Source organism: Falco naumanni, chromosome 7 (genome assembly GCF_017639655.2).
Source record: "Falco naumanni isolate bFalNau1 chromosome 7, bFalNau1.pat, whole genome shotgun sequence".
Classification (NCBI taxonomy): Eukaryota; Metazoa; Chordata; class Aves; order Falconiformes; family Falconidae; genus Falco; species Falco naumanni.
The window spans coordinates 44,190,844-44,214,001 of NC_054060.1; the positions used below are offsets into that span (position 1 = coordinate 44,190,844).

The 23,158-nt window shown below is 43.5% G+C and overlaps 2 protein-coding genes across 18 annotated transcripts in view; both read right to left on the reverse strand.

Annotated features, from left to right (window-relative positions):
• Window positions 1–36: 36 nt before the first annotated feature.
• RAPSN (receptor associated protein of the synapse) lies at window positions 37–10,945 on the reverse strand. Its single transcript, XM_040600593.1, has 8 exons — window positions 8,749–10,945; window positions 5,938–6,276; window positions 5,323–5,481; window positions 4,883–4,981; window positions 4,663–4,785; window positions 1,930–1,983; window positions 1,102–1,301; window positions 37–363 (listed from the first exon to the last, which is right to left on the reverse strand). Exons 1-8 carry the CDS (start codon window positions 8,962–8,964, stop codon window positions 291–293), a joined length of 1,263 nt encoding a protein of 420 aa, XP_040456527.1. The 5' UTR covers window positions 8,965–10,945; the 3' UTR covers window positions 37–290.
• CELF1 (CUGBP Elav-like family member 1) overlaps window positions 6,194–23,158 on the reverse strand; it is a 69,368-nt gene continuing 52,403 nt past the window's right edge. For 15 of the 17 annotated variants that reach the window (XM_040600579.1, XM_040600574.1, XM_040600587.1 and 12 more), the window contains one exon: window positions 13,440–22,634. In XM_040600579.1, coding sequence (XP_040456513.1) covers window positions 22,507–22,634 — 128 coding nt within the window. In that variant the 3' untranslated portion in view covers window positions 13,440–22,506. Of the gene's footprint in view, window positions 6,277–11,790; window positions 11,962–13,439; window positions 22,635–23,158 lie in introns of those variants that run through there. The other 2 variants (XR_005828866.1, XM_040600571.1) reach the window with 2 other exon arrangements.

Sequence of the window (23,158 nt, forward strand, 5' to 3'; positions counted from 1 at the left end):
CGGCGCGAGGGGCAGGCCGCCGCGCGGTCACGTGCCCCGGCCAAATGTGCTGAGTGATGGCCGCGCCGCCATCTTGGTGCGGGGCGGGGGGCGGGGCCGGGGGCGGGGCCCCGTGCCCGGCGGCGGAGGCAGGCGGCGCGCTGCGGCGATACCCTTTATTGCCGTCAGTCCCCGTACAGAGCAGCGAGGCAGCCGAGACCGAGGACGCCCCCGCCGCCCACCCCCAGCCCCGCGGCTGCCAGGGGCGCCAGGCACAGCCTGAAGGGCCCCGGCCGAGGCCCGCGGGAGGGTCAGACGTAGCCGGGCTTCACCGACGAGCGGCGGCAGTTGGGGCAGCCCCGGGCCCCGTTGGTCTGGAGGCACCTGCAAAGGGAGGAGGCCGTTTCAGGGGGTGCTCTGCGGCCGGGGGCTCCCCCAGCGCCGCCCCCGCTGCCCTTCCGTCTGTTAACCGGGTAACATCGGGATCAGCTCCCCGCCCCGGGCGACGCTGGAGCCCGTTCCCACCCGCTGCGGGCCCCCCTCCCCCCCCCCCCCTCCCCTCCCCCCTCCCGCCCCCCCCTCCCGCCGCCCATCCCGTCCTGCCCTGCCCTGTCAGGCTGCGGGTTTAAATTCTTAATATTCTGAACCAAGTGTTTTGTCACGCTCGCGATTCTTCTGAAAGTCAGATGATGGCACAGCTGACTCTCATGCCAGTGGCACAACGACAGGCCTGGCTCCTCACCTGCACCTCAGCGTACCCCCGGCCCTGAGGGAACGTGGGGGGATTCAGGGGCAAACCCCAAACTGCCCCGGAGAGAAGAACTGGCTCCCCCACGAGAATTCACTAAGAACCTGTGAACCGGGCTAAGCACCCACAAGGTGAGGACAGTGGTGAACGGTCATTTAGAGGACAGAAGTGGCATGGCTGTTATGGCTCCATCTCACCCTGCCAGGCCATGAGTTTCATGACGCTGCAATGTGTGCTCTGCACCCCTTAGGGCACAGTGAACGGGACAAAGACCTGGGGAACAGCATGCATAGGACTGTCCTACTGTGGGCACAAACCGTTCTTTCCTATGACTAATGTGGTGACAAGGGTCTTTAGTACTTCCAGCTCATTACTTTAAGTGGAAGAAGTGGGAGCAAGGCAGCGCCTGGAGCTGATTGTTCTTCTCCCCAATGGACTCCCCACACATGCCACAGTACAGCTCCATTTCCTCCACGCATTCATGGAACTTCACGACATGGTCACGCAATTCTTGCTGCTGCCCCTTTGTACGATAGATCGTTTCGCACAGGCAGTGGAGCTTCAGCAGGCCAAGCTGCACATGAAGGGCAGAAAGATAAGAAAAGCGAATAACAGGGTGAAGACAGACCAGTTACAGAAAGAGTGGAAACCACTACAGCTTCATCAGCCAGCTAGAGAAACATCAGCACAGAAAGCAACCTGAGGGACAGGATCAGTCATAAGGACATCTGGTCTCTCAGTACTTCCTGCCATTAACCCTACATCTCTGTAGTACAAAAAGGGACACCAGGTTTGAGGTACTCTGCGGCTCTCATCAAAATGGTTTTCCTGAGCTATCCATGATGTAAGACTGTGTTTCAGTTCCCTTTGCCTCCAGCCAGCACAGGGTTCCAGCTGCTGCTCAGGGCAATAATATTTTTCAAGGAGAGATCCCTAATCCTCTAGCTCTCTGCTTGCTTCATACCCCATTTTTACTGCTTCCCCTTCCCCTTCGTTTATTCCATTGTAACTCCTCCCTCACTTTTCAGTCTTGTGCACTGTGCAATGGCGCACATCTAAACACTTCATAACAAAGCAAGTCCCAAGCACTGACTGGTTAATACAGATACGTTAATAAGCAATAACAAGTTCAGATACTTTAACACTTAAGTTGCCTGACAGAAGGCTATGGGCAGTCCCAAAGAGAAGCTGTAGGATCCTACCTTGTTCCCTAGTCCCTCTGCCAGCTCCTGTGCCTTTTCAATACTTTCCAGAGCCTGTGAATGGAGAGCATGCATCATCAGTTCTCTGTCTGATATATGAAAAACAGACTTGTATGAATGCCCAATGGGAAATATTAAAAGAAAGAGGTATAGAGTAGAATCTGGAGAAACAAACATCACTGCATTTCTGGAGATCCAAGAGAACTGTCCCACAGATTTCCCGCCCTCCCAAAGGTTCATCCATAAGAAAAGCTTGGTTTCTGAAAGATCACAAAACAAAAGTATAAAAAAAATAATAAATCTGAGTGCTACATTCCTGTTCCAGTCACGTAGTGCAAAGTATGGGTATGATGTTGGCAGAGGCTGATGTTTCCAAACAAAGAGAATACAGATATATCTAAACTCAGTCACATATCCTCATTGGGGTTGGGATGAAGCACGAGCAAAGCAAGTCTTTTTCCCATCATACCCTGCAGGCACAGTAATCGGTGGGCAACTCCAGTTTCACTTGTACAAGCAGGGAGGAAAGGGATCACCACCAGCAACACACCACGCTCTTCCATTTCTTTCCTTGCTGTTCAGATATACACTTTGTCTTATTTACATATACGCAGTGTGATGCAGGATTGTGCTACTATCCATCTTTTTCTATCTGAAGGGAGGTATTTAGCATAGCAGCTGTTACACCAAATGAGTCTCTGCTTTCCCCTAGATGTCACAGTGTTCCTCATCATTCTGATCATGTCTCGGTTTTCCAGAACTGTTGAAATCTGCTTCAGCTTTGACCAAGAGGAATAAGAGGTCTCCCTTATGATGCAGTATTTTTCAGAAGGAACGTTATAAATTACTACCCTATAATATGGCATTACTGCTGTTCTAGGAGAAGAGGAACAGATGAGATAAAAGAATGCACTTTGAATGCAGAGGAGATGGCATTAGACCTGTGGTGGCTGCAAGAGCCTAGGATAAGGACCTTGTAGAAGTGGGAAGCATGAACTGAAGGCCAGCAGGTAGAATATAACTGAGAGCTGGGCCTAGGAAGAGTGACCGTGCACTGGAAAACCCTGAAATTAATGACCGGGACTAAGAATCAAAGTGAAACACGTGGGGTGGAGGAAGAGATGCTGAGAAGTCCAGGGGACAGTTTGTCTTCGACAGGAATATGAGACTGCACAAGTTTGAGCAAGCAGGCTGTGACAGCAGCCTGGGAGGATCTGTGATAGCATTGACTATGTGCAAATGAAAGGAAACTGACAAACTGGCTGAGGAGACTGGGAAGATGAAGGAAGCTAGCACAAGATTAGGGAATCGGTGAGTGAAAAGTTAGCAAACTGCTTTGTTAGGCAACTGATATTGGGATGAGTAGTATGAGAAATGGAAACTGGGACTGGCAGGTTGAGGACAGGCCTGGGTGAGTATTCAGCGCTGTGACATTTGAGGTGGTCACATTTGAGGCAATGGGCATAAGGTTCCTTACCCACCAGGGCAGACTTCCCTCTAATGCCTGGAACTGAAAGTAGGATTCATCTATTAATTCTCTTCTGTGGGTTTTGGTGAGATTAGGACCGTGTGCAAAGCCCTCACCAAGCTCTCATACGTGCTTGTGAATCAGAGGGTGGCAATGGCTGGAAGTGGGATCAATGGATGGAAGGGTTTGATGAGCGCTCTGAATATTCTCTTATGTAGTGGCCTAGCTGCTGTGTCCTGTCCCATTCTTTTGAATACAAGACACAACACCAAGAAATGATTACACTGAACAAAGTTTTTAACTGCACAGTTTCTTCTTCCATTGCAAATGTAGTGTTTACTTACTGAGATTGCAAGGTGTATCTCATCCAGCTGATTCCCTGCAGTAGGCCACTCCCAAGTTCAAGGTGCTGTCGGAATCTCTGACAGACACATACTCAGTTTCCTAATATCTGGGACGCTTTGTTTGAGCTAAAATTCTCTGAGTCTCATATGAGTGATGAGTGAATCTTCACTGTATCTACACGCAAACCAGCATCCCGATGTGGCCTTGTGCAGGCATTCCAGGTTGTTCAGCACTACTAGTTCAAGGCTACCCTTTGAGCATCTCATTCTGCAGCCTCGTAATGTTCCTGCAGCGCAATCTGCTACACGTACTGCAATCTGGATTTTAATACATACACTGCCTAAGCATTTTCAAAACAAGTAACGTTGCCCCCTTGTATTATGTTGACCAGTTGTCTATTCCCAAATGATCTTCTGTTCTCATTTCTCTGTTTCACATCACAGTTCATATACCTTCAAAGTCTCTCTAGGAATTTGATGCCATGTTTGTCTGAAAAGCACATGGTGGAGCCGTAGAGCTGTCTAAACATCATCACTATTACTACGAGCTTAGTCGTATAGCTAAAAAGTAGGCAGCAGAATCTATGGCAGAGCATAAGCCAATTACCTACAATGGCAGGAGTAGGCTTCCTTCCCTCAGTGCTGGTTTCTTCTCAGTGCAGTACTTAAAGTCATCAGGACTGACTAATGAGACAATTCTGTAAGTCAGCAGTCTGACTCAGAGTGGATGTTTGTACTGTTAGTAACCAATTTCTGGCTGAGGGGCCATTTGGAGAAACGTGACTGTACAAGCAACAGACCCTGTTGTACAACCAAGGGGTACAGGTCTCTACCGCACTTTGATGGGTGTACAGTTCAGAAAAAGACTGTACGATTTAATCTTGCCTAACAAAATTCTGTAGAAACAAGTTGGTAACTGACCTTGTCCAGCTCCTTTTGCATCATCCAGCACTTAGTCACTCCTAGCAGCACCTGGACCAGGCCCAGGCGGTTTCCAATCTCTGTCATGATGCTCATGGAGGAATCATATCGAGGAAAGGCTGTCTGCAGAAGCAGGGAGGAAAACATGTGTTTTGCTATGGCCTGCTTTTCACACCCTGTTGCTATCCCCTCTGGCCTTCCTGGCAGGAAAGAGCTGTACCTGCACATCTCTGCGACTGCGATGGATATCTGCAAAGCACAGCAGACACAGCGCTTGCAGAGGCCGGTCACCATGCTGCAGTGCAATCTTCATGGACTCCTGAAAGGAATTGTCTATGGTCAGTAAAAGAGCTTATTCCTGGTTCAAAACAGCAGGGCTGGGACTGTGCACTCCAGCCACTGGAAAGTCAGCTCTAAAGAAATGGTACAATCTTTTTAAGGCAAGTAAAGTCTTGTTCACATGTTCCCAACCAAGAGCCATGAATAGACCCAAACTGTTGAGGCCCACTGGGCTATTAAAACCACAGCTCTAAGATGGGGAAGCACCACGAACATCTAGAATCAAGAGTGAATGCCAAGTATCTTTCTTCCTCCCAGTCCTGTAGGCAAGATCCCCTTGCAGAGACCTCTGACAGCTCTGCATCTGCCTGCGACCTATACCTCACAGCAGTCCATAGCATCTGCCAAGCGCCCCAGCTTCCGATAGGCCACTGCCATGTGATACTGGCTCATTGCACGGTACTTCAAGCTCCAGCCCTTTCCATAATCATTCACCAGCTCAGCTGCTTTACATGGAAAGAATAAGGCTTTCTCGTAGTCCTGTAAGGCAGACAAGCAGATAGACAGTAGTTACAGCAAATATAAAACAAAAAGAAGTTAGAGCTGGCAAATCACCCGCATCCTTAGTTCCTGCCTGTTTTTGCTCATATAAATCACTATTTGCCTGTGATAGCAGTAGAAATAGAGAATCCATGAGTTCTGGCTGCCAGCCCTGTGTGCAGACAGTACCTCCTCTGATGTGATCTTCTTTGAAGCTAAGTTTGATCTTTTAAACACAGAGAATATTCACAGCTGCTTCTGCTGTGCTATGTAAATATTACACTAACCTTACTGTGAAGGAGAGCACTCAATGAGTGTCTTACAAAGAAGAGAGCTTACAACGCCTTCTCAGTACTTCACTTTCTATAGCAAAGAAATAGGCTGAAATTCACACCATTTCCAATGCTCTCCTGAATCCACGCGACAATCACCCTTCCGCCCCTTAGGTTACCCCACCTTTATCTGGGTGTAGAAGTTCCCGAGGCTGCAGCAGACTCGACACTCCAGCATCTTGTCATCATTGTTGTGTGCGTAGCGTAAAGCTTTCTCAAAGCACTCCAAAGCCTTCTGGAAAATGCTGAGGCCTAAGAAGGCATTGCCCATGCTGAGGCTCACCTGGCCATTCAGCTGCAGGCTCACAGTGGTACCCTGCATGTTCAGGCATGTCTTACAGTAAGAGATTGTTTTCTGGAATTCACAGAGTTTCTCATTGCTGCGAGCCAGGTTTAGGTAGCTCTCTGTAAGGTAATCTGGGTCTTCCAGCTCCCGTGCTGTGTCAATCTGTACCACTGCAAACTTTAAGTAGAAAAGAGAGTGTTTATAAAAGTGTGTCATTTATTTAAATACAGCTTAAGCATCCGTGCAGTAGCACCCTGTACTGGAGAAGTGGCTCATCTCCGAGCAGGGCAGAGAGGTCCAGCAGCACAGACTGAGAAGCACAGTATATATATTAAGTGGTTATCTTGGTTTAAAAGGCCTATGAATGATCTGAAGAAATCTTTCCCTCTCTCCACATCATCTCTGGGGCAAGGTAGATGAACTAGGCTGGCAGTTAGTGGAAAAAAGCTAAATAGCCCTAAAGAGAAGCAGGCGAAGTAGGATACTGTTGACACAATGCAGCTCAGTTTAATTTAATCCACTTTCTCTGGAATGGATGAAATATTAAAGTACTCTGTTGATAAAAGAAAGTAAGCAAGCCGCTTCTTTCATAAATTTTTTTTTTTTACTCACAAATTGCAGTCTTGACAGTTTTTGTTCTATAACCTCCAGGATTCATTGTATACAGTTCTCTTAAGTGTTTTGAGGTCTGTTTCTTTTAGACTGCAAACTCTTCTGGGCAGTGACTGTTTCGTGGTGAACCAAGCAGACTGCTGGCTGAATTAATACCAGTAGCAAAGGTAAATATTTAGTCATTTTCTCAGTACGTGTTTTCGTTAGAGATTATCGGTTAGGTTTCTGGATAACAATCCCCAAGGCCACCAGTTATGTGCTTTTATTGTATAGTGGCAACAAATAATAATTTAAGCAACATTTTACATTCTTCACAAAATAAAATAAATAAATAAATACAGAAATTGCATGTGTTTGGGAGTATATGGTCTGTTTCCTTAGCACTGTAGGAAAACTGCTATATGGATCCACTAATGTGCATAGCTCGTGCTTCCCCACATTCCCTTACCTTTGTACAAGTTCTTCATTACTTCCTGATCACCACAGGGTCTTTCCTTGGTGTGAAGCAATTTTTCTCTCCAAAAGAAGTTAAGCACCTTAAATCCCATCGTTAAGTTCATGCGTTTAATTCTGACCCCTTGTCTCTGGTTATTTCCTCTTTCAGCGGTTTGTTGCTGAAGTTCTCCTTCCTCTACCTTTGATCACTTTGATCAGTTTGACTGAAGCCATTTTTCCTTCCTAATACTGGGAAGAACTAAAATTCACCCACTCTGATCCCACTTTCTGTTCTCAGGCAACAAATTAAAGTTCAGGTATACTGAGCCCACTCCTTTGCCTGTTTGTTTTCCACAAAGCCCTCAGTATTTCCTTCAGGCAGCCACATCTTACCTTTTTTGCTTCCCTCTTCCCTAATCAGTCTGTTGTTTCTGCCACCACCTAATTCCACATCACTTACTAGAACTGTTTTTCTTCGAATGTTTTCCAAGTGTATTAATATCCCTCTTTTCTTCTTCATCCTAAAGTATTTGGTTTTAAATAGGGCTTTGACATGTGCATGGGTTTACTAGTAAGAAGTGTTCCCCCCCGCCTTTCTATACAGAGCTACCAAAATCTTTTCAATGAGATGTGGGTACCCCGTTCACATTTTCTGCTAAATGCTGAATGATTACCGGTTTAGTAAGAGGCAACCAAAACCACCAGGACAAGAATATCAAGGCCCTTTAGCAAGACTCTATTTCAAGCTGGGATAGTTTCTTAAGACGGTTACAACATCCTCTTGTGTTGTCTTCCGGGTTCCTGAGTCACCCTCCCCAACACTGCCTGCTGCTCTCTGTATGTATCTTTCCAGATCCACATATCGGCTTCTTTTTGTTCATTTAATCAAACAAGTTTATCCTCATGTTCTTGAAATGTAACTTCAGCTTCTTTTTACCACTCCTCCTTCAACCCCACATCCTTCTTTCTTCTATGCTGTCCTGACAACTGGGAGTCCCTCTCTGACCTCATCCATCACACCCTTCCTGGAACGTCCCTCACCTCTCCTCGCCAAAAAAGCAACCTCTTTCCCCCCTTAATGAGCCCCCTTGCAAATAAATAATTGTAATAAAAAACAATGTAAGATCTGTGTTAGATATCAAACAGCAGTAGCAGTTGAACAACAAGATAACAGACATGTCTCCACAAGACTGCTGCTTATTCTACAGAATCCACTTGGACACCTCTTTTTACACTGACATACACACTGATAACAGGTTTAAGTGGAGCAAAGGCCCTGTTTTCATACCTTTTCCTGAAGCCTGATAACAACATGTGCCTGTATGTGGGGAATAAATCAAGAAAGGTCCCCATGATTAACTGGAGAACATTAATAACATGGGAATCCTGAGGGACAAGACCAATGAAAAGCAGAATTCTGTGTATCTTGTGGGCTGGAGCTATTGGTCAGCACAGTGATTACAGCAGCCCACAATATGCACTCAAGAGCTGGTATGTTCTACTATAGACAAAATGAAAGCCCCGATTTCACATTCTGATCTCCAGCCACTTTCCGTAGTGGGTGCGACACAATGGCATGCATTCATCTCCAGTTTGCCTTACCTTCAGCATATCTTTGTATCTGCCCATCTCTGCATGAGCAGTGATGAGGCAACCCAAAACCCGAAACCTGCCAGCAGGATCCGCAGACTTCTCCAAAACCCTCATCCAGACTCGCAGGGCCTTTTCGGTCTGATTAGACTGGTAAAGATGGAGTCCTTTCTCTATCTGTTGCTTTGTCTGGTCCTGACCCATCTCCCATGAATTAAAAAGCCTCATACACTAACATCTAAGGACAGCAAAAAGGAAGTGCACAGAAGAGAACACAACATAAAATGCCCTAATAGAGGAGGGCAGGTTGTGTGCTCAGCAGGCTTGGAGCCATAAAAGCCCAGCCATGTCAGGGGGCTGGAGCTGTGGTAGGCAGTGGCAAGAAGTGGTTGCTCAGCACTGAAGGCAGAATCCCAAATCCACCGGGCAAATGTCTTGCTTGCTAGGACTCCCTCAGCGCATTCGCCCGTCCAGTCCCATAAACAAAGAGGAAAAGCACAACAGGGAGAGAAAGAGAAAAATCTCAAGCGACAGGAGTGAAACTCAATCTGAGCAGCCAGTGCTGGTCTCCTCCCCATTGGCTACAGCTGCGCCTGCCAGTCCGCTCACACGGCTCCCAGGAATGCTAGTCAGGCTTCCCAGCTCCCAAGGTCACGGCAAGCCAACTGCCCACCCCTGCCCGCCAGTATGCAGCTTATAAATACCTCAGGGAGAGACAATCAGCTGCAGTCACAGGGATGTCTCAGTTATCTCTTTCCTCTCTCTCTGGCCATCCCCTTTTACAAGCACTGCTGCTGGTGGGCTAGCCTGAGAGGTAACAGCCTCAGCTAGCATAGTAGCTTTAGGTACATGCCTTTAAAAATAAGGTATGAACTAGAAGGCTCCAGCATATACACACATGCGGTATTATACTTGCAACAATGTGCCTGATACTTTGCTAGGCAGAAAATTCAGCCTCCCTTTTGAGGACCTCAGCTGGTAATATGGCCAGTTTCTGTGAGCAAAGGTCAGCTGTCACAGATTTGCTGCAACTATGGCACTGATGTAATTTCAGGGACAAAAAGAAGCTAACCATCCTGAAAAACTGTTTATGACTGACGGCTGCTTAATGCCATTGGATACCTGTGACACTCCCAAGAGTTTTGAAGAGAAGTTGTCAAAGGCACTGCTAAAGTTCTGCATCCAAAACTTGCTGATCTTTCATGATGAATGACAACAAGGACCCAAAGCAACAGATTCATGCACTTTCTAATTGCGTAAGAGAATTGTTAAGCTCCATTAGAACACAGCTTTAACTCTGCTACACACCTCTGAAGGAGTACAAGTTAGACTGATTCCTCTAGGAATGATATCCCCATTAACATCCTGCATTTTTAATGGACCTGGTCTTTGTTACCTATGTATTTACTCTGTCCTTTGTAAGAAGAGATACCAAACTTTAGGGCAGGGAACGCCTCAGGGAAGTCAAATGTTTTTTGTATACAGAAGTCCCAGACACCTATTTTGGGATCCTTCTACGGGGCAAAGAGAAAAGATGTCAGTTCAGTTTTAACGTCTGACCCACATACAGAAGTAGGCACGTCTCCAGCTGCCTCCCTGCTTCTATGTGAATTTGGTGGCAGTTCTTCCCCAGGCAAAGGTAAGTACCAACAGAATCATCTCACAGGCCACCAGCTGGACCATCCTGGCCTGTGTCATGGCTGCCTGAGGAAACACAAACCCAAGGGAGCTTTCCTGAGGTAATTATCCCTAAGGAAAGCAGGACACAAAAGAGTAAGGAACCACAGTCTACCCAGAGGCTTTACATCACAGTGGTCACGATCCTAAGAGATTCCATCCATACCTTTATCAAAATTTCCCTAGAAAAATATTTTTAAGAGCATTTTAAATGGTAGAAAAGTCAATCAGACTGATTGTCTTTTGGGAGCTTATATACTCTATGATATTTGTGTTATTTAATTTAGCATTGTTTTTCAGAGCAGTGATGTGCTAGGTGGTGTTTCAGCATAGACTCTGTGTACTCTCAAACTGAGGAAGTAGAAACTGGAAAAATCTACAGGTGGCTGAAGAAAAGTAACACTGAGGCACAGCTGGTTAATGTGCAAAAATCACTTCAGCAGCACTGTTAAAATTATTATCTAGGTACTTCATAGAGTTTTAGGGCTTCCATAAAAGTCTGATTCAGAATTGGAAAGTTTGTCCTCCCTGCAATAATTCTTGTACGCGTCTCTGGAGGTGGATGGTGGGATGGGCACAAGATGCAGAAGACCAGTCTCCATGGAAAGCACTGATAATGGTGAGGCCATCAGATTTCTGGACTTGGAGAAGTTAAGAGGCCAGGGACAGTGACCGCTGGAGTCTGCTACATAACAGAGTCAGGCCAGGACTCAAGAAGGGGGAAAACAAAACCCGTATCATTCTTTGCTGGAGAAGGCTACTTTGCAAAATTAACTTTCCACAAGTAACCTGCCTATAAGTCAAACTCCTCCTGATGGATTTGGACCACTTCACTAAAGCACCGCTCCCCTCTGTTCACTCCTACATCCCAAGTCAGAAGAGGATGCCTTGCAGTCTGACAAAACTCAGGAGGGAAATGCTCTCTCACGCATTTTGTTGATCACACTGGACTTCCTTGCTTTTGAGTTCTCCTATGAAACGCTGCTTAAGTCTCTTCAGAATCAATTCCCAACTCACCTACTGAGATAAAGACTTACCCTAGTAAAATAACAGCTAGATCCATCAAGTTCAAATTGGTCATTTAAAAAAAAAGAAGAAGAAAAAAAAAGAAACATACTCTGATATGAAACACACCACTTGGAGACCAAGGCAGCTGCCTAAATAAGAAGGGGTAAATGGGTAAAATCACCAAGACACTGACTAACTTGTGCTGCTTCAAGAAAGTAGCATCAGAGGGATCATCAGTCTGGGGCTCAAGACAGCTCTAGTTCATACAAGATTCAGGCATGGCTTCTACAGTAAATGACTCACAGTCTCTTCTTAGGAACAGCAAATTAGCCAGCAAGGCGCATGGAAACACCAAACTGGGAATCTCACCTGTCATGCAGTGGAGCTATACATGCAGTGTAGCTAATCGCACAGTCACTTCTTCAGAGTGACCACACTGAGCTGCTTGTCCTCCGTATTGCTCTTCAAAACATATCCCCGGTGACTCCTTGCCATATGAAGACAGCAGAACACGGCTGGTAAAGTCAGGAAGATTGGAGACTGGAGTCAAAACAAGTAGTGAAAGGTGGAGGTGGATGTGAGGAAAAAAATTTCTCCTAAAACCATTCAACATCAGAACTTAATCTACAGGTTTGTGTATTTCCTATTGATGCTGACAAATAAAGCAATTCATGTGAAATGCTGATTATTTTCAGACATTAATACACTGGCTTTTATTTGTAAATTGTGCACTGACTGGTGGTGGCCTTTTAAATTAAAGAAAAAAATCTTTAAAAAAAAGCCACCTACCCAGGGGGATCTAACATTAGTTCTGTAAGATACAACTGACAGCTTTGACTGCGTAAGATGAGGCTAGCCAACTTTTTGCACAAGTAGGAATCTTCCATCCTGCCTAAACAACGCCTTTTTCTGATTCAATTGTTTCTCTCCATCCTTCATCTCAGACATATCTGAACTGAAATCTCTCCAGCCTCCCTTCTCAACAGCTGCAAATTAACTGCGGGGATCCCAGCATACTCTGCAACAGGTGGCTCAGTGCCTTGCTTTGGAATTGGTGCACTGCAGGGAAAGGAATGCAGCACTGAATCCTGATGCTTGCAAGTGCTCTCAGGTTTACAATCATGTAGGAAGTAATGGGGTGAAACAGAGTATGCCAGATAACAGGGGAGAAGGACACGGAGGAGAAACATAGCTGCCGCGAAAATGCTTGCAGTTTCTGAGATGCAAGATAGCAGAAGGAAAGAGTAACATCACTAAATTTTAGGAGCTTTCAGAAACATGGCAAAGTCACAGCTGTTGTGGTACATTCCTTCCCAGAGAGGCAATATTAATGTCAAACTTGTGGCAAGTTTCTAAACAAATTATACAATGTAACTTAGTTCTAAAAGCAAAGCAGGTAACTTTCGTTTATCACAAAACCTCAGCTAGTAAGTAATCCCAACCCATCTGGGGTTTTCCTGTGTAGTATTCCCGGGACTAGGAGCACTGGGGACTGCAGATACCTTCATGTTACAGAACCAGGATAGGTTCAGCAAGCTTGGCCATGTTCCTGGAAGGGGTGAGGAGGCAGTGCCAGGTATGGGGCTCGTAGGAGCAGTATGAGCTGGTGCCTATCTAATCCCACACACCACCACGCACACGTGCTGTTCCTGTACAGCTGAAGTCTGGTGTTATGCCAAAGTTATTTAGCCCTTGGAACACCATGAAGCACAGGGCACAGACGGGCAAGTGGCTACGCAGCACCAATTCTGTGAGGCTCGATATGCCTACACCTTACTCCCCAGTGTATCACATATTTGCATTATGCAACACTCTCAGCTTTTCTTCATCCAATGTATAAAAAGGACTTGACTACCAAGTGATACAAAATGGAGCCTAAACAACCAAACAACTTTTTCCATTTCTACTCAAAGCAGCACGTCTACACAGAGGTAAAAATCCCCACTCTCTCCTCATATTCCCACACTTGGACTCAAAATGAACCTCAAGTTTAAGACACAAATACAACACACAAAGACTCTTCTCAAACAGTTTAATAGCAAATAAACAAAGGAAGGTACCACACTTGGCATATACAAAATGACTTGTTGTCGGTGTGTCTGTGCAATTAAAACAGCTTTAAGTTGCCCTTTGGGACAAAAAGAAAAAACACACACACACAAAAGGAAGAAAACTCCTTTAACACATACTCGCTCGTTCCAAACTTGTAACAAATCTTTTCATTTTTAAATCCACTACACAAACTCTGCGATCAGATAAGCAACATGTGCTCCTCTGCTTTTTAAACCATTAAAGTAAAATTGTAATTCTCTACAGAGTACAACACAATTTCACACAAAAAGACATTTTGTTTTGCAAATCAAAACAAGAAAAAAAAAAAAAGGAACAGCTCAAACAAGGTAAAGAAAAGCATTTCTACGACTGAACCACAACTTTGAGTTGATTAAATCCCATTACTGCAGAACAGACTCTACATTTGGTCATAGTGGCAATTTGTTTTCTCGTCACATTGTGAATCACTTTACATTGTTTTCTAGTAGAAAAGGCAAAAAACTGTACAAAACCCCTAGTGTTAAATACAATGTTTGTACCAATAAAAAAGCCCACAGGTTTGTCTCCAAAATGTAAATTTTCTTTTTAAATTATTCACAAAAAGCAGCCAAAAATCAGAAAGGCAGCTGCTGCTCCACTGTCTCAAATCCATTAAAACCACCACAGAACAATTAAAACAACCAAAAGAAGAAAAGGAAAGAAGAAAGGAAAGAAACATCCAACATTTGGCATTTTGGTTTTCTTCAGATATTTTTCCACAGGTTTCCCCGAAGTTCCTTATGGAACCAAATGCGCCTGTACAGAAACGTATTGGCAGTTTCTCAATACACTGCAGGGTACCAGTGCCCCCCACCAACACAGAGCCCTGTGCATTCAGACTGTGGGACTAACAGCAGCCAGCCCACAACCCTACCTCCCAAAGAAACAAGGCTCTATCCTTTTTTCATCCAGCCTCACGCTTCACTCCCAGGTATATGTACCATATCCAAACGTGTTCTGTCTTGCAGGCAGATTAAAGACTGTCTATGCAAGTCTAGTCAATATCTGTTGAGAATATTGTATCCTCAGCCAACTCAAGAGTAGGAGAGAAAAAAAATAATCCTTTTGCATCTTTGTATCATTCCAAACACTGGACGAAAGTAAGACTTCAATCAAACACGATTTGTTTTCCCAGTGAAACTCCTTCTCCTGGGATTTCATTTCACTTTATTTTCTACTATTACGATACCTACACGAGCTTACTTCTCCTTCTGACTGAAACTTCATCACAGCACACACTATTCAAGTGCCTTCATCTAGAAGCTACATCCCAGTTTCTACCTGTGCAGATGGTACGTAGGGTAGGGGGAAGCCTGCTACCCAGAAAGCAGTAACCTGTTCTAGTCCATGCTGCAAGCCAGAAAAACTGCTTAGCTCATTACCCAATTAAAAACTAAACAAAAACTAAAAAATCTCCGTAGAGATTCCCCAGCTAAGGCCCTTGAGAAGAGAGCTGGGGATGGTACCCTGTTCAGGTAACAGCTTCAGAGGCTGTTGTATTGTGCTTGTCACTTGGGAAAAGAGCCAGCAGTTGCAGGACCAGGTTTACAAATGCTTTTTCTGGGGTATTTCAAACACTTTACTTCAAGAGCTAACCTAAATCCTTCCAGGATCCTGCCACCAAGGTTTGACTAATGGTATTAAACAAGGGCTGGACTTCACAAGTATGTGCCCTGAATTATAGAAAATGCTCGTAAAGAGTGCTTCAAAGCAGCCCTAGCTTCAGATAAATTTGGGAACAGAAATACCATGAAGCTCCCCCACCTTCCTGCTGCCCAGCTATCCCCTTCCACCAAAGGAAGGTGGAATCCCCTTCCACTACAGGAACAGTGCAACCAAGTCCCTGGGAGCCTCTGACAGCACTGGAGATGGAAAAAGGTCCAGGTGCTCTGTCAGACAGACAGTCTAAGTGCACAGGTAGATGCCCTCAGGTGGCTTCCGATCAGATATTTGTCATACCAAAAAAAACCAATTTAAAGGATACCTTTGAAACCCATTAAATTCCTCAGTTTTTGCACAAACTATAGAAAACAGAGAGGTGAAGGTGATATATACGAGGGTGTGAAGAAAACAGCAGGAAACATGCAAAACATTTCTGGGCACGATCTTAGTTTGAAAGATTAAAACAATCATCACATTTTGCTGAGGAGATTGTAGTTACAAAAAAACCAAGCATGCTGGAGCTTAACAAAATACAACATCAACTTTGATCAAATTTTCACTGCAGACTGATAATCACACAGGGGAGCAGGGGAAAAAAACAATAATAATAATAATAATAATTAAAAAAAAATCAATAAATGCCAGAGCAAAAATGTAGCTACAATCAGACGAAAATGTAGTTCAAGTGTTTTCTGCTGATGCCACTCAAGTCACAAGTTTGAACTCAAAAACACATGCTGTCTCCTCAAGCATAGAAACCAGATCAGCAAAATGTGACTAGGAAGTCTCCTGAAAGATTGAGTCACACCATATAATTGACTTTTTCTTCAAAACTGTGTTTTTAAAACTGAGCACACAGAAAAAACTAAGCCTAGAAAGTGATTGGCTGTATGTTCACAGAAATACAATACTCCACAAGGTATGCTAGCAAGGCTGCTCTGAAGACAATTACAAAGAATCAGATTCACAAAATCAAGTGGTTATCTTACGAAGGTCTAGAAAAATAGAAATTCTTTTATATTCAAATGCAAGTTTAAATATTCCCCTTCAGCAGTCTTTCTAGCAAAACCAATTTGGCAGCACAAAAAAAAAAAAAAAAGAAAGAAACAAACATAATAAAAATACACATCAGCATCAAAGGTCAACACAAGGTCAAAGGTGAGAGTTCAAGCATCAGAGAAGCTGAAGAGACAAGGATTTGGACGATGTACTTGAACGCCACATCGACATGCTTTAGGCACAACGATGAACAAACGGCAGGAATCTAGAAAAAAAACAAACCAGAAAGAGGGAGACCCACTGAGTTACACAGAGCAGTACATCCAAACACGGAGAGAGAGAACAAGAATGGGCACTGTACAATGAGATCTCCTGGGGGAGGGAGTTGACAGGGAAGGGCAGCACATGCCAACGATGGACAAGTAAAAGTCGAAGTACATGAAGGACACCAAGTAAACATCAAACTGCCAGAAACCAAATGGAAGCAGAGGCCTGGATTTCCCTCTGAACACCCAGTCTGTGGAGCATTCCACAGCCTAGTGACACATCGGTTAGCATGCACTCCTACACCTTGCCCCGAGCCCAGTGTCTCCACTAGCTCTGTTTAGAAGAAATAAGCAAGCTCCCTCCCCAGGAGACCGACTCCAAAAAACATGACTCCAGGGCTAACATCTGCCCACAGAGACTGAGACCGTAAGAGACAAGACAGAGGACACAAGGGATTCACAGGTGGTTTGACGGCTGAGACTTTTCTTGCATCCTAACATGGTAAGTTCTTGGGCAGTGGAAGCCCAGGAAATCCATGTTCTTTCCTTCAGCTACAGTCCCTTCTCATTCCCTAGGAGCCCATGAAACTGGGGTTGGGTGATTTGGAATGGGGGGGAGGCAAATAAAATTATACAAGACAAAACCTCCACGCATGAGAGAAGAATTCCTCAAGACTTAACTGCCAGTTAAGACTTGTCCTAACTGAGCACTTTTCATACCATTAGACCTGCACAGGGATTTTCCATTCCAACCTTTTATATAAACAGCCCCCAGCTCCCTGACTTTGTGAGGAGGGCATTCTGGGCTCTGAGAAGCTCTACAGTCACTGTTGCCAGATTGATGAATAGATAAAATGTGTTTCCTGAAGCTTTCTTAAAAAGTTTATAAATACAATAATTCCTGTATTGAATGGTATCAGTACCTTTGTTTCCTCCCCTCAGCTTGTGAGCTGCAAGAGACAAGGAACATTTTGGGAAGAATGCAGGCGGTAGGGGAGAGGAGGCAAGTTCTTTCTTTTTTCTTCCTCCCTTCCTGCCCCTGCTCAACTCCCCTGTTTGTGGCCTTATTCCTCAGCACATCTAGTCTCTAACCAGTAGCTTTGAGACCAGAGCCAGGTGAGATTTGTCTATCATCTTATAGCATTTATAGCAAGACTGAGAACAGCAGTGTGCATTCTAGTTCCAAAGCAACAAGAAGCATGTTGTCAACTAAACTTGCAACACTCCATCGCTAGAATTGACATTAATTTGCTCTTTGTACTTTCCAATTCAGGGAAAGGATTTAGTATGGAGTTTAAACCAACTTCAGCAAATGGAGTACAACGTGACTCTTGCAGTTATTTCTATAGTTCTAGAAATACTCTAGATAGTCTGCAGATAGCTGTAAGGTTTCAGTCCTAAACCAGAAAGGCAAATTCATTACAAACTGAGGCATGGGAAGCAACAAGAGGCATGAAATCAAGTGACATCTAAGCATGCATTATAGAAATTCTTTGTGTGATTTATGTGTGTGGGGGGCTTTGATAAATACTTTTCAAATAAATCAGCAATTTTGAGGGGTAAGATTTAAGTTTCATAAAAGCCCTGAGGAAGGACTGGTCTACAAGAGCAGAGCCATGAGATGCTGGACAAGAATTAAATAACTAAAGTTACTCCAGTCTGTCCTTGTTTTGTTCTCATAACTGTGGTAATTCTGCCTTCTGTGTTTTATATTTTGTGGTAGGTATGCTCAGGAATATATAACATCCTTATGTTTAAATGTTTGCAATGAGAAGCTCTCGAAGCGTTTTACATGTTCATAGCTGCACCCTTCATTTACAATTTGCTTTATCTAAGTTGCTTTTAGATATTTCCACATGAAACAGGAAACTGTTCTTCCCTAACTCCCAACCACTAACAAGAAACACTTCAGTTAATTCTATTGTGCAAGCAGTATCTATCATGCTACGTGACCTTCAGTGGTCAGATAAAAAGCTTCTTCCTTACAGATGCTTTTGTTGGTGAGAAATTTTCTGAGGCACCTACTTTCCAGATAGTAGCACCCACAGATGGTAAACCACCTCGCCATTAAAACAGAAAGGAAAAATTCACCATCGTTATCTCAGGTACTTTTGAAAAACTCCAATCCTCATTCTGGTTAGAATTAAAATTGAATCACTATATATCAAAGGCATTTTCTAATAATGCAAGCCTTGCATTACTGGAAGAAAAAACTGAACTACAAAGATATATCCTATTTTGGACTCTGATTATTTAGAGGACCAGAGAATCTATGAGTATGTTTACTGCAGTACTTGATACTAAGTAGCATCAGACTAAGACTTCAATTGTTCATAATACTTTCATCTTATGGCATATCTAGTAAACTCAAATGTCTTCTGAGCAAAAAAATATCTATGAAGCAGACCATTTCCATCTTGTTTCTAAAGATATGTAAGTATTTCCCGGTGGCACATGTAATATGTAATATGGAATACATTTAATCAGAGGTCCTACTAGCTTTTGTTATAGAAAATAGAGATTCTTTGGTTTATGAGAATACAGAATACCTTGCCCATGTGGCTAACTAAGCCAATCCTCCTGCAGTTTATTTGGACTCACCCTACTCTTATCTGACTGTCCAGGAAATAAACCATTTGACACTGATTTGAACTGCACTTGAATGACAGCATGATAGGAATTAAAATAAAATTTTAAAGCCTCAAGTCCCCCAAATCCCAGACTTGCCTGCCAATGAGTGAGGAAGAAAACTGACTTTAGACTGGAAGGCAAGAACCACTGAAATCTCCAGAGTCAGGGGCAGCCACCAGACAGAGAAATGCTAACTTTATCTGATCGGTTCTGTTATCAGAAAAAAATCTGCCCAAGTCACAAACTTGATACATTTATTAACTTTGGCAACATACATTGACACACCATGAAAGGGAAATCTGAAACAAACACAGAAAAGGGCAACATCTTCAGCTGGTGAAATTTGATGCAGCTCTACTGAAGGGAGCAGAACTGTATTGATTCAAACCATCTGAGGATCACGTCTTTTAAAATTTAACCTGCATAGATTTCTTTCTTTTTGGCAATACTTATAGTTACGCCAGTAAGGCACAAGAGCTAGCCCAAGTTAGGTGTCTTAAGGTGATTACGTCTGGGAGGAGTCACTGATCAAACTAAGCCACAGTGTAAACTGGTGAATCTCCTAAAGTCAATAGGAGTTGCACCTATTTGCAACAACACCAAGCTTGATCCGTAAGTATTGAGTACGCACTATAGGATGCAGAAGCTAAGATATCTAATTTTGGGCAACTGAAATGACTAGTAACGAGGCCAGAGCATCAGGTTAAAAGAAAAACAGGACAAAGGTCTCAAGATAGTACAGTGGGGTAGGATGCAAAGGAGGTAAGAGTGACTGTAGAGACCCCAGAGCACAGTGCTCTCCTCCACTGGTTCACAGCATTCGTCTTCCCCATTTAGCAGTTGCTGGGCTGCAAACAGGCCACTGAAAATCAGTAGTTTCAATCATGCACATCATTATGTATGTAAAACAATCACATTCAGGATTCTACAAAACCCTGGCCTTTTTTTCCAGTGAAATAATTTAGGTAATAAATATTCTCCACCCTGGAGCGGTATAAAACTTCTATAAAAATAGAAACAACATTCTTGGTTACAGCAGGTTGCACTTGGAGCAGTTGCTCCCAACTATGGTTTTTTTTGTTTGTTTGTTTTTTTTTCTTTTTTTTTTTTAAAAGTATATTATTTATTAAAAAAAAAATATCCCGTCATCACCCTGGAGGCCTTCACACTCCAACACTCTCTTCTCAGAAAACCAGGGCACATCTTTCTGTGCAGAATTCAAGTGTACATGGTTCACTTAAGTGTATGTTTATGTTTCTAGAGAGATTCAAATAATTAACATAGAAGGGTACCACATGCCAGCGTAACTGGGAAATTTGGCAGTCTGGCCTTTGAACCTTTGCCACCACAAAATGATTTGAGTAATACCGACAGATTTACCTGCTTGCCATCAATATAGACAGACCAGCATTAACTAACTGATTTTCAATTTAAGAATGGAAAGGGCTTTTCTTGGATGCTACAGATCAGGCCTTGTATTTCTGAGGTCTGAGATCCCAGGGGACCCAGTCCCTGGGAACGCCTGACATTCCTAACTGACCACCAACACACAGGTGCAGATTCTGAAGGCGATCTCAGGTTTGATGGGTTTCGCGCTCCTCCTGTGGGAGCAGAACAGAAAGTCCCAACTCTGCGTCTGACCCACACACTCACTATTTAGCAGCTGGCTCCCAAATTGCAGTGTTAGCTGATGCCCTGGGAAACAGCATGATGAACCAGGAACACAAAGAAAACAAGGAAAAGGAGAAAATATGAGGTAAATGGAACTTCTGTTAAAGATGCACAGAAATTGTAAACTCCCTCTTGTGACAGAGGTGAATTTTGATGGTTATAAAATGGGACTCTTACTACGATTTCTTAAAACAACTCAGGCCAGAGTGTCAAAAGTCCTTTGAGCCCCCTAAAACCAGCGTGTAACAAAGGCCCTTAACAACCCATTAGCAATTTCACAAGTGTGCAGAAAAAGTGTATGTTTGTTGAAGGAATGTGTTCAATTTTCCTTCAGTATAGAAGATAACAGCCAGTACCAAAAGGCAGAATAAGACTGAATGGCTTGATGCTCTGCTCTGGTTCCACAGCTCGTGTGTTAGCCTATTTTGCACTGATACACACCACCTTAAAGGAAAACTGCAGCATAAAGAAATACCACACTAATTGTTTTTTTTGGTTGTGTTTTTGTTTTGGTTTTTTTTTGTTTGTTTGTTTTTAAAAACAACCAGGAAGTTATCTTTGTAACAGTTAAGACTGAGAAATCAAATCCTATGAGAACATGTATGAAACAGGAGCCTCAAGAGCCATGTTCAGGTAACTCTGGGCTTTCCATCCCAATTTAACAGTCATTTTAATAGAGAAACAAACAGCACTTACATTAAGCTTATCAGAACGAATTCAAAGTAATACTCTGTAAAAAGAACATTATTCCACAGAAATGGGGAATGTGATGAACTGTTAAGAAGAAAAATTGTCAAAATAATTCTGCAGGTTACCAGGGATCAAAAATTTCTTGTTTCCAGCCCCAGATGTATTCATCCAGACTAAGCTGTCTGTCTCTATACATTTCTACAAAACCTAGTAAAGTACATCACGTAAGTTTTCTTAAATATGGAGAAATTCACTGCATCTCGTTAATATTCAACTGTAAATGGACAGTAACATTTTTCTGAGCAGGAACATTATCTAACAATTTTATAAAGTGCTGTGTACATTCACAATGCTATACAAACACTACTTTATATACAGAAAAAAAAATCACTGCAGTTTTCCTTTGGCTTGTTAATGTATTCACCCTTCTACTCTGTCTCCTGCTTTAGAGATGATTTCCTAAATCCCCACCATGGCATACAGTTAAGGAAATTTCAGAGTGGATGGGGCATGACAAAGGCTACATGGAGTCAGTTCTTTGCTCACCCAGACTTGGATGGGCTCAGTTCTCCTTCCATCTCTGTTTTCATCAGCTGTTCTGTGTTATTTCTGCTTTCCCTTCTCCTATCCCCCATGGTGGTGTGGTGTCAGTTCTGCTTCCCCTTCTCCTCTCTACCCCAAGGCAGTGTGGTGTCAGCTGCTGCTGCTCCCTTTAACCTTCCCTTCCCACCCCCAAGGAGCTGGCATTGGTCCTTCTCAACACACACTGGTTACAAACACAGCAAACTTCAAATAAGGGAGAAAAAAAAAAAACAAAACGAAAAACCTCAGCGATATGGCACCTAAACTCCAAAGTAAAACACTGGAAACAAAAGCACAAACTTGTCCTCCATTCGAAGCGGGATTCTCAGCAGAAGCTGCAGCCGAGTCTTCAGGGGAAGATGTGCCAGACAGAAGGCATAGGTCAGCTTCCAGGACTGTAAAAACACAGCCTTAGGGCTTCGAATCACTAAGTGCGCTCCTCTCCAACTTACCAGAAGATCCTTCTCACTCCAGTCCCGGAGGGGAGGGGCGCTCAGTATGGCTTGCTGTCATTCTTAGAGCGCTTGAGCTGTACTTTCAGACGCTTCATGCCAATCTGAAAGCCGTTCATTGACTGAATGGCAGCCTGTGCAGAGACAGGATTGTCATAACTTACAAAACCTGAAGAAAAGAAAATACATAATTACACCATGCCAAAGCTGTCCAGAACACCTGCTCACAACTGGAAATGCAGGTACTCACAAGGTAAGACAGGCTTGCATGAAATGCCATTTTCAGAAGCTCACAACTGACTTTTCACAAAAAACTTCTTACCAAGGGCTCTCAGACAAAGCATTGCTTTCTGATGTATGAAACTTTGGCCAAAAGACATACAAAGCTCAGAAAATTAAAATAACATTTTCTAGTCTTCCAACAAAAACGAGTACTGCTGTTTGCTTTATAGGAACTCATATCTGGGAGAAAACCAAACCTGGAAAATTTTAATCTATGTATGAAAGCTCATTAAAGATAAAAGACTGAAATTGCCCTCTTGGCAATATGAGAGTAGGTTTGCTTCCAGTGAAGTAGCTGTCAAGGCAGTGTAGAACTTGTACCGCTATTATGTTTAGGTTTCTCTCAGATGAAAAGAAGTTATATATCATTTCAGGCAAACAGTATCCTCAAAATAAACTTCTCCAGGGTTT

Excerpts from the sequence above, each read along its gene's own strand:
- RAPSN (XM_040600593.1), bottom strand. The coding sequence starts at position 8,964 with ATGAGGCTTTTTAATTCATGGGAGATGGGTCAGGACCAGACAAAGCAA. Across the intron at positions 1,984-4,662 it reads TGCAAAAGGAGCTGGACAAG|GCTCTGGAAAGTATTGAAAA; the intron begins GTCAGTTACCAA and ends CTCCATTCACAG. Across the intron at positions 364-1,101 it reads TCCCACTTCTTCCACTTAAA|GTGCCTCCAGACCAACGGGG; the intron begins GTAATGAGCTGG and ends CTCCCTTTGCAG.